General features: G+C 38.8%; 1 protein-coding gene and 1 pseudogene across 1 annotated transcript in view; both read left to right on the forward strand.

The window, feature by feature from the left end:
- Nucleotides 1-12,775, forward strand: part of SGCB (sarcoglycan beta) — a 20,110-nt gene extending 7,335 nt beyond the window's left edge. The window contains exons 4-8 of the mRNA XM_007456106.1: nucleotides 819-1,028; nucleotides 7,745-7,930; nucleotides 8,593-8,784; nucleotides 9,117-9,248; nucleotides 12,572-12,775. Coding sequence (XP_007456168.1) covers nucleotides 819-1,028; nucleotides 7,745-7,930; nucleotides 8,593-8,784; nucleotides 9,117-9,248; nucleotides 12,572-12,775 — 924 coding nt within the window. The remainder of the gene's footprint in view (nucleotides 1-818; nucleotides 1,029-7,744; nucleotides 7,931-8,592; nucleotides 8,785-9,116; nucleotides 9,249-12,571) is intronic.
- On the forward strand, nucleotides 2,009-3,240 carry LOC103078186 (6.8 kDa mitochondrial proteolipid pseudogene; annotated as a pseudogene).
- Nucleotides 12,776-13,870: the final 1,095 nt, after the last annotated feature.

Raw genomic sequence — 13,870 nt, forward strand, 5'->3', positions numbered from 1 at the left:
CGTGACCTGGTCCGGGAGGATCCCACATGCCGCGGAGCGGCTGGGCCTGTGAGCCATGGCCACTGAGCCTGCGCGTCCGGAGCCTGTGTTTCTCAACGGGAGAGGCCACAGCGGTGAGAGGCCTGCATAACACACACACACACACACACACACACATACACACACACACACACAAATCCACATATAGGTGGACCCATGCAGTTCAAATCCATGTTGTTCAAGTGTCATCTGCATATTCATGGGAGAAGAAAAGTAAAAAAAGAAAATAACATCTTAGTGTTATTTTGAAAATAATTTGCACCCACCAGACACTTGAAAGAGTTCAGAGGACCCCTCCAGGGCTTCCCAGCCCGTATTTTGAAAACTGCTTGTCTAGGATAATGTTAACTTTAGCCATTTGGAGTGATGAATAAAGTGTATTAGCCTTTCCAAATTATTTTCATATAAATGAAAAGCTATATACAATTAAACAAATCATTATAAATCATTAATTAAAACAAGATTACCCACTGTAGAATGTGTATGTTAACTCTTCCCCCAAATGAGTTAGCTGTTCAGTTTACTGACGGTAGGACTATTCAAAGCAGACAGTGGAAATATGTCATCAGATGGTCACACTGAAGGTTCTTCTCTATGACCCTTCTCAGCACAGTCATGTCCTTACTTGGAGCCTGCAGCTCAACACGACTTGAGGTTTATTGGTGGAAAATATATCACTAACCAATTCAGCTTGCTTTAGTTATGAATTTGCACCTAACAAATAAAGGCATCAAAAAGAGAGGGTATAGCTGCTCCATTGTGTTGTATTTTGTTTTTAGCAAAGTTCCAATGGTCCTGTAAAGAAGTCCATGCGTGAGAAGGCTGTTGAAAGAAGGAATGTCAATAAAGAGCACAACAGTAACTTTAAAGCTGGGTATATTCCAATTGATGAAGTTCGCCTGCATAAAACGGGACTGAGAGGGAGAAAGGGCAATTTAGCCATCTGTGTGATTATCCTCCTGTTTATTCTGGCTGTCATCAATTTAATTGTGAGTATTTAGTACAGCATATTCTTAATTACCAAGGGGAATTTTTCTTCTTTCAGTCAAATCATGGACTCTCTTCCTATCATTTCTTTCAGGACCCTCTTTCTGCTTTTCTATACAGGCATACCGTGTTTTATCACACTTAGATTTATTGCACTTTGCAGATACTGCGTTTTTCACAAATTGAAGGTTTGTGGCAACCCTGCATCAAGCACATCTGTCGGTGCCATTTTCCCAGCCGCATTTGCTCACTTCAGTCTCCATGTCACAGTTTGGTAATTCTCACAATATTTAAAGCTTTTTCAATATTAGTATATTTGTCATGGTGATCTGTGATCCGTGATCTTTAATGTTACTATTGTAATTTTTTTGGGTTGCCACTAACCACATCCAGGTAAGATGGTGAATTTAATTGATAAATGTGGTGTACGTTCTGACTGCTCCATTGACTGGCCGTTCCCCATTTCTCTCCCTCTTCTTGGACCTCCTTATTCCCTAAGATAACCCTACAATGGCCTCTAAGTGTTCAAGTGAAAGGAGAAGTTGCAGGTGTCCCTCACTTTAAACAAAAGTTAGAAATGTTTAAGCTTAGTGAGGAAGGCATGTGAAAAGCTGAGATCAGCTGAAAGCTAGGCCTCTTACGCCAAATACTTAGCCAACTGGTGAATGCAAAGGAAAGAGTCTCGAAGGAAATAAAAGTCCTACTCTAGGGAACATATGAATGATAAGAAAGCAAAACAGTCTTATTGCTGATATGGAGAAAGGTTTACTGGTCTGGGTAGAAGATCAAACCAACTACAACATTCCCTTAAGTCAAAGACAAATCCAGAGCAACGCCCTAACTCTCTTCAATTCTGTGAAGGCTGAGAGAGGTGAGGAAGCTGCAGAAGAAAAGTCTGAAGCTAGTAGAGGCTGGTTCATGAGGTTTAAGGAAAGAAGCCGTCTCCATAACATCAAAGTACAAGGCGAAGCAGGAAGTGCTGATGGAGAAGCTGCAGCAGCTTATCCAGAAGACCTTGCTAAGAAAAGTAATGAAGGTGGCTACACTAAACAACAAATTTTCCATGCAAACAAAACAGCCTTCTATTAGAAGAAGATGCCATCTTGGACTTTCATAGCTAGAGAGGAGAAGTCAGTGCCTGGCTTCAAAGCTTCAAAGGACAGGGTGACTCTCTGTTAGGGGCTAAGGCAGCCAGTGACTTTAAGTTGAATCCAGTGCTCATTTGCCATTTGGGAAATCCTAGGGCCCTTAACAATTATGCTAAATCTACGTCTGCCTGGGCTCTATAAACGGAACAACAAAATCTGGATAACTGCACACCTGTTTACAACATAGTTTACTGAATATTTTAAGCCCACTGTTAAGATCTACTACTCAGAAAAAGAAGATTTCTTTCAAAATATTACACCTCATGGACAATGCATTGGTCACCCAAGAGCTCTGATGGAGATGTACAATGAGATTAGTGTTGTTTTCATGCTTGCTAACACACCATCCATTCTGCATCCCACGGATCAAGCAATAATTTTGACTTTCAGGTCTTATTATTTAAGAAATACATTTTTTAAGGCTATAGCTGCCATAGATTATGATTCCTCTGATGGACCTAGGTGAAGTAAGTTGAAAAGCCTCTGGAAAGGATTCATCATTCTAGATGCCATTAAGAACATTAGCAGTTCTTGGGAAGAGGTCAAAATATCAAAGTTAACAGGAGTTTGGAAGAAGTTGATTCCAGCCCTATGGATGACTTTGAGGGGTTTAAGCCATCAGTGGAGCAAGTAACTGCAGATGTGATAGAAATAGCAAGGTAATTAGAATTAGAAGTGGAGCCTGAAGATGTGACTGAATTGCTACAATCTCATGACAAAACTTTAAAGGATAAGGAGTTGCTTCTTATGGATGAGCAAAGAAAGTGTTTTCTTGAGATGGAATCTACTCCTGGTGGAGATGCTGTGAAGGTTATTGAAATGACAATAAAAAATTTAGACTATTACATAAACTTAGTTGATAAGGCAGTGGCAGGGGCTGCCTGAGCTGCTTCCAAGCCTTAAGAATGTTTGCATCTCCATGAAGCCCTGCTGTACCTAAGTTTACCAGGAGATTTGGGTCGGAGTGGGGTTGACGGGCTTCATCGTTTATAAAATCAGGAGTGCTGATAAAAGAAGTAAAGCCTTGAAAGCTTCCAGTCCTATGCCTGCTCATGGTCATCATTAACCAGCTTTACTTGGATGGGACATCGTTCTGGCTGTATTGTGGGAATGTGGGACATCATGCACACTTGTAGCAGTGCCGCTGTCCTCGAGCACGAATAGACATACCTGTGAGGTACCCCCTACAAAAAGAAAGAAATTAAATAAAGCAGTGGCAGGATTTGAGAGGATTGATTCCAATTTTGAGAGAAGTTCTACTGTGGCTGAAACGCTATCAAACGGCATCACACGCTACAGAGAAACCATTCATGGAAGGAAGAGTCAGTGCAGCAGACTTCATTGTGGTCTCACTTTAAGAAATGGCCCCAGCCACCCCAGCCTTCAGTGACCACCACCCTGGTCAGTCAGAAGCCGTCAGCCTCAAGGGAAGACCCTCCACCAGCAAAGAGATTACAACTTACTAAACGCTCAGGTGATGGTTAGCATTTTTTAGCAAAAAAGTATTTTCTAATTAAGGTATGTACATTGGTTTTTGGGGGTTTTGGTTTTTTGGTTTTTTCAGCCGCATCACATGGCTAATACAGGACCTTAGTTCCCGAACCAGGGATCGAACCCCAGGACCCCGGCAGTGAGAGCACCGAGTCCTAACCACTGGACTGCCAGGGAATTCCCTATACGTAGTTTTTTTAGACATAATCCTGTTGCACACATAATAGACTACAGTATAGTGTAGCCATAAGTTTTATATGCACCATTTAAAACCAAAAAAGTTTGTGTGGACTTGGTTTATTGCAATATTCGCTTTATTACTGTTATCTGGAACCAAACCCACAATTTCTCTGAAGTATGCCTGTATATGTTTTATCTCTTATTGAATTTTAATGAATATTTTCTATATGAAAACCTAGTATGTTAATATTGCCATGCACTAATTTTATTTAGAAAAAAATGTTCATAGACTCTTTCCTTTAAAATACTTAAATTTTAGGGCTTCCCCCAATGCAGGAGATACGGGTTCGAGCCCTGGTCCGGGAAGATCCCACATGCCGCGGAGCAACTAAGCCTGTGCGCCACAACTACTGAGCCTGTGCTCTAGAGCCCGTGCTCCACAACAAGAGAAGCCACCGCAATGAGAAACCCACGCACCGCAACGAAGAGTAGACCCCGCTCGCCAGCAACAAAGTCCCAATGCAACCAAAAATAATTAATTAATTTTTAAAAATAAAATAAAAATAAAAGACTTAACTTTTAAAAGGTTGGAGTCAATTCAACAGAAGAGACCTTTGCCAAGATGATTTTACTGCCTTCATCTCTCCTAAAAATATACTCCTTCCTGTTTTCATTCAACTTTTCCAAAATTTGCTCTTGCCTCCTCAGCTAGATTTTAGAATTGTAAACCTTGGATGGCAGTAAAGCGTTATATTTTGTAGTCCTAAATCTCTGTTATAAAAGAATGAAAGGATCTGAGGTAAACTGGTTTACACTAAGGTGTGAGGAACTGGTGTGTTGCCTTTTCCAAAGATATTTGCTTTCTTAAAGAAAGGGGTTAAATTTGAACCCTTCTGGCATGTGTGTGGATAGATATTTTCAGAGAGTGATTATTGGTATCCCTGAGACCAATCGTGAACATGGATGCAGCAGTTCTAACGTAATTTCAGTTACTACTGTATTTTTTTACTTCTAATACTCTCAAACCAGTCCATTGTATTTTATGTACATCCAAAACATTTGTGTCTAATTCTTCACTTAAATCGAAAAGAGCTGATACTGTAAATAGCTTTACTAGGAGCACATGTTCTGAATTTATTTTATTTTAGAAATTTATTTTTTTGGAAAGTTATGGTTAAGATTGCAAAAAAAAAAGACATTTTCATCCCCTTCTGCTTTAAAAGCTCATCCTAAGGTGACAATGTCAAGAACCAGAAATACCTTGGAAGAAAGTGGGAGGCAACCGAAATCCTGAACCGTAATATATGAAGACAAAAAGGAGGAGGAGTGGCAAGTAACTTACCAGAGAAGAGAAACTGCGTGTTGGGGGAGAGGGTTGCAGGGGGCATTGGTGGAAGCGTCTTGCAGAATCCTGAAAAGCCTCAGGAACTGGAAGTACAAGTGCCTTGAAAAGCAGGAGTGAAGGGGGAACTGAAAACAGAGAGCTTGTTTGAAAAGTCCATACAAGAAGGCATGCAATCCCCAGCCTCCCTCTCCTTCCAGGCAGCAGTTAGGCAGCCAGCCCTCCTAACCCCACACTGAACGAGAGGGGATTCTTTCTGCCTGAGGATATTGCCAAGAGGAGGGTAGGGATGGGTTTCTACACTGAAGGCAGGAAAGTCTGTATCCTGAGCACTGAGGCTCCCGTATCCTCATCCTCCAGCTCCAGCTCCCTGTACCAGGCTTACATCCCCCAGCAAGAGATAAAATAGCCTGCTCTGGAGAAACTGAAGAACATAGAGAAAAGACCTGAAGATACACTTGGCAGGTCCCTGTGAAAAAGCCACCTAATCTCCCTACTGTGAAGCCTGTCAGTCACAAGTGCCACCCCACCCAGAGAACTTTCCCTGAACTTTTTAAACCACTCTGTTAACTATGAACACAGAGCCACCAGGGATCAGCAGATTTTTATGGAAAGCTCCCAGAATCGAGAAGTGATTGAGACCAAAAGCACCCAAGCCATGGGGAAAGTGGGAATTCAGGGAAATGGAGAAAATGCAACAAATGACAGGAAACTTAAAAAAATTAAAGCACACAATCAATAGCTTCAGAGAAGTCAGAGGATATTGCATCCATTAAACAAGGATACCATGCCATTAAAAAGAAGCAGTTAAAGAATATGGAAAAACTCATAGAAATACACATACATGGATGGATGGATGGGTAGATAGATAGATAGACATTGGAAGATAAAAGAAAATCTTCCACAAAGTTCAACTAAATTAAAGAATGAATCCAGGAACATTCTGTTAATTGGAGTTTTAGAAAGAGAGAAGAAAAAACACAATGGGAAGAAAGTTATCAAATAAATAAATCAAGAAAGATTCCTAGGACAAGTTGAAAACTACCATTCTGGATCCAGCATATGTACAAAAAAAAAGACTCACACCAAGGCTATTACTGTGAAATTTAAGGAATAAAGAGATGATCCTAAAATCTTCCAGAGAATTAAAAAAATGGGTTTTGTATAAAGAACACAAAATCAGAGTGGCATCGGACCTGTCAAAGGCAGTGCTGGAAACTAGAAGGCAAGAAAGCAAGGACCTTCAAGATTCAGAGAGAACATAATTTCAAATCTAGAAATGCATACCAAGCTAAACTCTCAGTCAAATGTGAGGAATTATAGAGACATTGTTTTAGCCACGCACACTCTCAAAAAATATTTACTTCACGTACATTCTTTCTAAGGAAGCCACGGGACGATGTGCTCTACCAAAAGGAGGTACTAAACCGAGAATGTTGAAGACAAAGATACCGGAAACTGGGTATCCTGCATGGGAGAAAGACGAAAGGAAGCTCCAGCATGAAAGTGAAGGGAAAGCTCATGGTTATAGCCGTGCGACAGACCCAGAGGGCAGGAGCTCAGACTGGAGCAAGAAGATGAGGGTTCGTTCCAGAAAGATTTCCTGGGAGAGGCAAATAGAGCTAATACATTTTCTGGGAGGTTTGGACTTTTAGAACATTTTATTGGGAGACATTTTACAGAAATGTTGAAGAGTTTGAAAAAACTTAGTCTGATTTTCAAAGAAACTAAGCAAATGAAAGAAGGACAAATATTAAACCCTGAAAGACACAAAGTACAAGAAGGGAACTGCCATCATAGTACAGTATTTGGCTTAGCAGTGGACAGTATTTACATTGTTGTAATACTGAATATACTGAACATGGATTTAACCAAAACTTGAGATTGGAGTTGGAGGAGGAGAAATATAAATGAGCTAAAATTCTCATCTGCTAAAATAGGAAATTGATAGATACAACCTAAAATTGAACAGTGAAGAAATAACATATACTTATTATTTAGAAATATGGAGATAAATTCTAGACGAAATGGCTAAGATTGTTGAAAGTGGTTATTCTGGGATGAGGTATAGGGGAGGTAGAAGAAATAAACTGCTCTTTTTTTTTTAATTACAGAAGCTTTAGCACTTTTTTTTTTTTTTTTTTTTTTTTGCGGTACGCGGGCCTCTCACTGCTGTGGCCTCTTCCGTTGTGGAGCACAGGCTCCGGACGCGTAGGCTCAGCGGCCACGGCTCACGGGCCCAACCGCTCCGCGGCATGTGGGATCTTCCCAGACCGGGGCACGAACCCGCGTCCCCTGCATCGGCAGGCGGACTCTCAACCACTGCGCCACCAGGGAAGCCCACCTTTAGCACTTTTTGTCTTTTAGTTATTGGTATGTAATACCTTGATAAAAATAAATTTGGTTTTGTTTATAAGTGGAAACCCAATTTATGTGTTCATCTCATTGATGAAACATTTTAGAAAGTTTAATCCTTTAGCAACTATCTTTCCTATTTGTTTACTGATTATGTTCAATGTATGCTACCTATTAACAGTGGGCTTGATTTCTTTTTTAGGTAACACTTGTTATCTGGGCTGTGATTCGCATTGGACCAAATGGCTGTGACAGCATGGAGTTTCATGAAAGTGGTCTGCTTCGATTTAAGCAAGTGTCTGACATGGGAGTTATACACCCTCTTTATAAGAGCACAGTAGGAGGAAGGCGAAATGAGAATTTAGTCATCACTGGCAACAACCAACCTGTAAGTAACCACGTTAATTGAGGAACATTAGAGAAAAGTTCTTTGTAAAAGCCTAGAGTTGATTACTGGAAATGGATATTTTCCTTTAAAGAAAATTCGTAATATATTTAATAATATTGTTGGTCTTCTCATCCATCTATTAATGTTAGCTACTTTCTTAATATTCTAGATTTTGTCCCATGGTAGCATTTTCTGGGATAGATATAATTACTGTAAGAATACATAGTCTACTCTTTTCTTCTCCATGTGAGGAAACCGTTTAAAAAAGCACCTTCCCAAGTTAGAATACCCTCTACTCTCTGGGAGTCTGGAAGAGAATATGCCAGTCTAGTCAGTGGCAACCCCTGTCAAGTGGCTACTATAACGTAGGTTTTCAACTGACCAGAACCTCAGGGAGGCATCCTTACTGCCCCTGCCCGTCTTAGCTCTGGGTCCCTGTGCTCTGCGGCCATCTGTGTCTGCCAAGCATGACAGCAAATAAGCATGTTAAGCCCTCGTTTTAAAGGACTCTTCTCCCAAGTGGGTGGAGGGAGTCAGAGAGAGGCAGTTAAAATGATCAGGAGTTAAGCCTGCTATCGTAGAGTTTTTTTTAGAATGTTCTTGATGAATCTTGGATGCAGTCTTGTTCGAAAACATATTCATGATAAAGTGTTTTTCTGAAGATTGTTTTTCAGCAAGGGACGACAAAGCTCAGTGTAGAAAAGAACAAAACTTCTATTATAAGTGACATTGGTGTGCAGTTCTTCGACCCAAGGACTCAAAATATCTTATTCAGCACAGACTATGAAACTCATGAGTTTCGTTTGCCAAGTGGAGTGAAAAGTTTGAATGTTCAAAAAGCATCTACTGAAAGGGTATGATTTATTTTCCTTGCCTTATTAATGGAAGAGAATTATTATCTACAGTTACAAAGTGTGTGAGGTGGGGGGCAGGGGCAGCTTTACTGATGAAATGCTATGAACGAAGTGACTCCAGACAGGGGAAAGGATTAGTTCTAGATTTGTCATCAGCTAGTTTATGTGACCATTATCAAATCATCTCTCTTTATCTCTACATGTGTGAAATGTGAATTAAAACACTTGCCTTTCATATTTTGTCATTGAAACGCCTCCTCCTCTATCTCTAATAATAATCCTCACTTTAATTTAGAAACTCTTCATCACTACTTTTTTTTTTTAATCTTCAGATTACCAGCAATGCTACTAGTGATTTAAATATAAAAGTTGATGGGCGTGCTATTGTGCGTGGAAATGAAGGAGTATTCATTATGGGCAAAACCATTGAATTTCACATGGGTGGTAATATGGAGTTAAAGGCTGTGAGTATTTTTTGATTTTAAGAGAATTATTAGATTCTTGGGTACATAAGTCCTTATGTGGAAAAAGTTATGAAAAATGATAATGTAGTTTGTATTTTTCGGACATGGAAAGATGTTCAAAATGGATTATGAAGTGAAAAAAAGTTATAGAACAATCTGTGAAATATCTCATTTTTATTTTTCAGATTATGTGTATGTTTATAGAAACCTAGAAGGGTATGCCAAAATGTCAACAATGGTTAGTTATGGGTAGCAGGGTAACAGATGATTTTCATTTTATTTCTGCTTGCCTGTTATTTTCTAAATTTTTTTTTTTTTTTTGCATAATGATGCCTGTGTTATTTTAAAAGGCAAACAAACAAACAAGCAAAAAGCTTCCAAAAGAGAATTCTCAGTATGCATGCCCTGAAGTTGATAGGGTTTTTTTCAGTTAAAGATTTTTCACATCTCTTCATGGGTTTTGTGTCTAGTGATGTGAAAATCAATTAGCAGATATATTAAATGTATTTTTATTTATACATCTATTATTAATTGTAAAGGAAAAAGATTTTACCTTTATTATACCTGTTGAAAAGTAAACTTTTCTTTGTGCCTCACAGATTATATCTGAACTTTAATAAGTAACATATTTCATTTAAGGGAGCCATAAGTTCGAAAACATTTTACCTGTTCACAATTCTGGTCAAAGTATATTTATTCAAAATGTCTTTGGGCATCTGCTCTATGCTACCTAATTAAAGCTAATTAAATTTGTTCTACTAAGCATTAAATGACAAAAGTTAAACCTAAGGACTTATAAAATAGTTCTTTCCTTTTAAAAAATTTAATCATAGTTCTTGAAGGAAAAAACTTTAAAAGATTAAGTTCTTTCACTTTCATAAATATCTTTTCCCCCTGAAGAATATGTTCCAATCTCTAAATAATAAACATGAACATAAAATGTGATTCTTGCCAGAAACTCAATAGTAGTACTGAGTATTGTTTGCATACATTGTAGAAAGAAGCCATTCCTCTGAGAGAATGGTCACAGTGGGGCTGTTGTTCTCTGCATCAGAAACTCAAAGCAGCAAGAGATGTGATTGATTTGTTTATAACCATTAGCAAGTCACCTAAATCTTTTAAGTTTTTCTACCTGAAAATTCTACCTGCTGTTAATATGACATACTTTGAAATACATATACACCTGTATCAGTTTCTCCACAGTTAAAAAAAAAATAAGACAGTATTGAAAAGATAATTAGCTTTATAATTCAGCTAATATCAGAGGTTAGTTTTTAAGTGTATGGCTAGTCACTAGAAAGAATTTTATCAATCAAACTGCTTTTTTAAAAATACTGCTAAGACAAATATTATATCACTTATATGTGGACTCTAAGAAACAGTACAAATGACTCTATATGCAAAATAAAAACAGACTCACAGACATTAAAAACAAATTTATGGTTACCAAAGGGGAAAGGAAGGCAGGGAGGGATAAATTAGGAGAATGGGATTAACAGATACAAACTACTATATATAAAACAGATAAGCAACAAGAATTTAATAACCTATAATGGAAAATAACCTGAAAAAAAAAATATATGACTGAATCACCTTGATGTACACCTGAAACTAACACAATATTGTAAATTAACTATACTTCAATTAAAAAAAAAAACTACTTTAGCAGTTTAAACAAAGTAAAATTACATAACCACAAGATGGCAGCGTTGGAACAAAATTTGAAAATTCCATATACTATCACTACATAGTCAATTAGCCATTTCCATTACTTCATAATCAACTTTCGTTGCTTTAAATACCCTCTATAAGCTGATGACTCTCAACTTTGGGACTCCTTTCTCCTCTGAACTAAGTAAGATTCACATATCCAGCTGCCTTCTTACCTCTCCACTTCAATATCTAGTAGGCATCTCAAACTCAACAAGTCTAAAGTCTTCATATCCTCCTTCCCTCCCCAAACATACATTTCTTTCAGTGTTCCCATCTTGTTAAATGGTACCCATTATTTCATCAGTAAAGCCTTTGGGCCCTACCTTCAGAAGATGTACAGAGTCTGGCTGATTCTCACCACCACCACCATGGTGTAAACCAGCATCGTTTCCTGCCTGCACTGCTAGAATAGCCTCCAAAGTGGTCTCCCTGCTTCGTCTTTCACCCCTGTATTCAGTTCTCTGTACAGCAGCCAGAGCGATCCTCTTTAAAAGATCGTCACTTCTCTGTTCAGAACCTTCCAAATGGCTTCCCATCTGATTCAGAATAAAAGCCAAAGTCCATTCCCTGGCCTTATGTGTCTGGCCCCTAGTTATTTCTTTGACTCATCTCCTACCTACCAGTCGACTCCCTCTCTCTGTCCTTCAACCACTCTGGCCTCCTCTCTGTTCCTAGAACACAAGGCACATCCTCACCTTGGGGCCTTTGCATATGTGCTTTCCTCTGCCCAGTTACCCGCATGCCCTACTCCCTCATGTCATCCAGTTTCCATCAGACTGTGACCTTATCAGAGAGGCCTTCCCTGACCATCCTCTGGTCACTCTCTCTCCACTCACCCTGACTTGCTTTTCTCAGACGATGTCCTGTTGGTTTTACCTCTTCAGTTGTTTGTTGTCTGCCCCTCCCCAGTAAATGGGGACTTGGACTTTGCCTGTCTGTTGACTACTGCATCCCCAGCACCTAGAATAGTATCTGACACATAGGAGACCTTTAATAATTATTTGTTGAATGAATGAAAAGAAGAAAAGGGAAGAAGGGAGAGAGAGGGTTAGGAGTTCCGAAAAAGAGAGGGTCTGCAATACAAGAATGTTCCTGGGATAGTGGGCTTGAAGAAGAGAACTTCCAGGCAGTTTTCTTTGAGTGCCTGGGCTTCAAAATTGTATGGTTTGAATCTCCATTTATGGTGTCACAAAAAAACATTGGAAATTAAAATTACTTTTCTCTAGGAGAAAAACAGTCTTTTTCTTCTTAGCGCCAGAAATGTATCAATCAGCAACTTGGTTAAAACTCTCTTAGGAAATAATAAATGAAAATGATCTGAGACTTTATCAGTATTCGTCTTATTGTGCACTTAGGAATTTTGATACAATTTTTAACTAATTGAGAAATAAATTGTGTTAACAAGTGTACTGATACACATTGTGAACAATTACTGAGAGGTCACTAGGTGAATTTTGATTGGTTTTGGTTTTTTGTTGTTGTTGTTTCGGTCATGACTTTTTCTTGCTGCTTTCTCTTCTTGCTAATATTTCAGTGAGTTTTGTTTATTAATTTTGTTCTCTCCCTACTTGTGGATGCAAACAAGCCATATATGAGTTTTCTCCTGATAGGAAAACAGCATCATCCTGAATGGAACTGTGGTGGTCAGCACAACTCGCCTCCCTAGTTCCTCCAGCGGAGACCAGTTCGGTGGTGGTGACTGGGTGCGCTACAAGCTCTGTATGTGCGCTGACGGAACCCTCTTCAAAGTACAGGTGACGGGCCAGAACATGGGCTGCCAGACCTCAGACAACCCCTGTGGAGACACTCATTAGAAGAACCCGAGAGGGCGTCAGTAGGTTCATATCGTGACTTGACTTTTTTTTTTCAGAGTAGGCATGCAAATCATGTTTTTACAGAGTTTGTGATAACTCGTAATTATTTTATCTGCAGAGCACTACTGTATCTATTATATAGTCTCCATGTTTAAAATAGTCTCCGAGAGCCTAAATTCTAATACATTTCATTAAGTTGCACTGATCTTCAATTTACAGTTCTCTAAAACAATTAAGAGAAGTGAATACAATCAATATTAATCTTTAAAGAAGTGTTTTTAAAATGCCACTATTCCTTGTCTAAAGGCTAAAGGTCTGAAGCAACTGTTTAGACTCACTATAAGTAAGCTTTTGGTAACTAAGGGGGATAGACCCACTTAAGATGTTTAAAGGTACACCATCAGTAAATGTTACATGCTCTGTCTTTGGGCTTCTAAGAGGAAAGACAGATTTTTAGTGCATTGACTTTCAGCCATATTCTCACATGCAAGTGAGGTCATTAAAGAACTTCGCATATGGGAGTTATTAAGAAACTATGGTTCCTTAGTTTTGCACTAGGAAGAAAATACTAATAGAATGTATACTCATTAAATATTGGTAAATATTGTGCTCGCAATGTGGTAGAAATTAAAGCACCATCTCAGCTTTAACTGTTAAATGATGATAGCTGTCATGTATTGAGCATCTTACTAGGCATTGTCCTAGGCATTGCACATGGAATGTCTCTAATTCACACCACAACTCTATAAGCAGGTGTTGTTATCCCAGTTTACCCATTAGGAAACTGAGGTTCAGAGAAGTTAAGAAACTTGCCTAATGTTACAGAGGAAATAGCAGAGTTGGGATTGGAATTCGGGTGTGACTCAAACCTAGATGGACCTGTTTCTAAATACCGCATTCTTTTCACTATCTGCGGTGGAGTTTTAATTATTTAAAACTCCGCAAAGGTGAACAAAGAGTAATTCAGACTTACCTAGGCAGATAAGAATCAAACAAAACAGATATGCTTACTCTAATTAAAAGAAAATAAATCAATCTCAGTCAAAAAACTGACCAATCACTGTCAGATTTTAAATTTTCTTAAGCCAATTCCAA

The sequence above is a fragment of the Lipotes vexillifer genome, unplaced genomic scaffold, assembly GCF_000442215.2.
Source record: "Lipotes vexillifer unplaced genomic scaffold, Lipotes_vexillifer_v1.1 scaffold42, whole genome shotgun sequence".
NCBI lineage: Eukaryota > Metazoa > Chordata > Mammalia > Artiodactyla > Lipotidae > Lipotes > Lipotes vexillifer.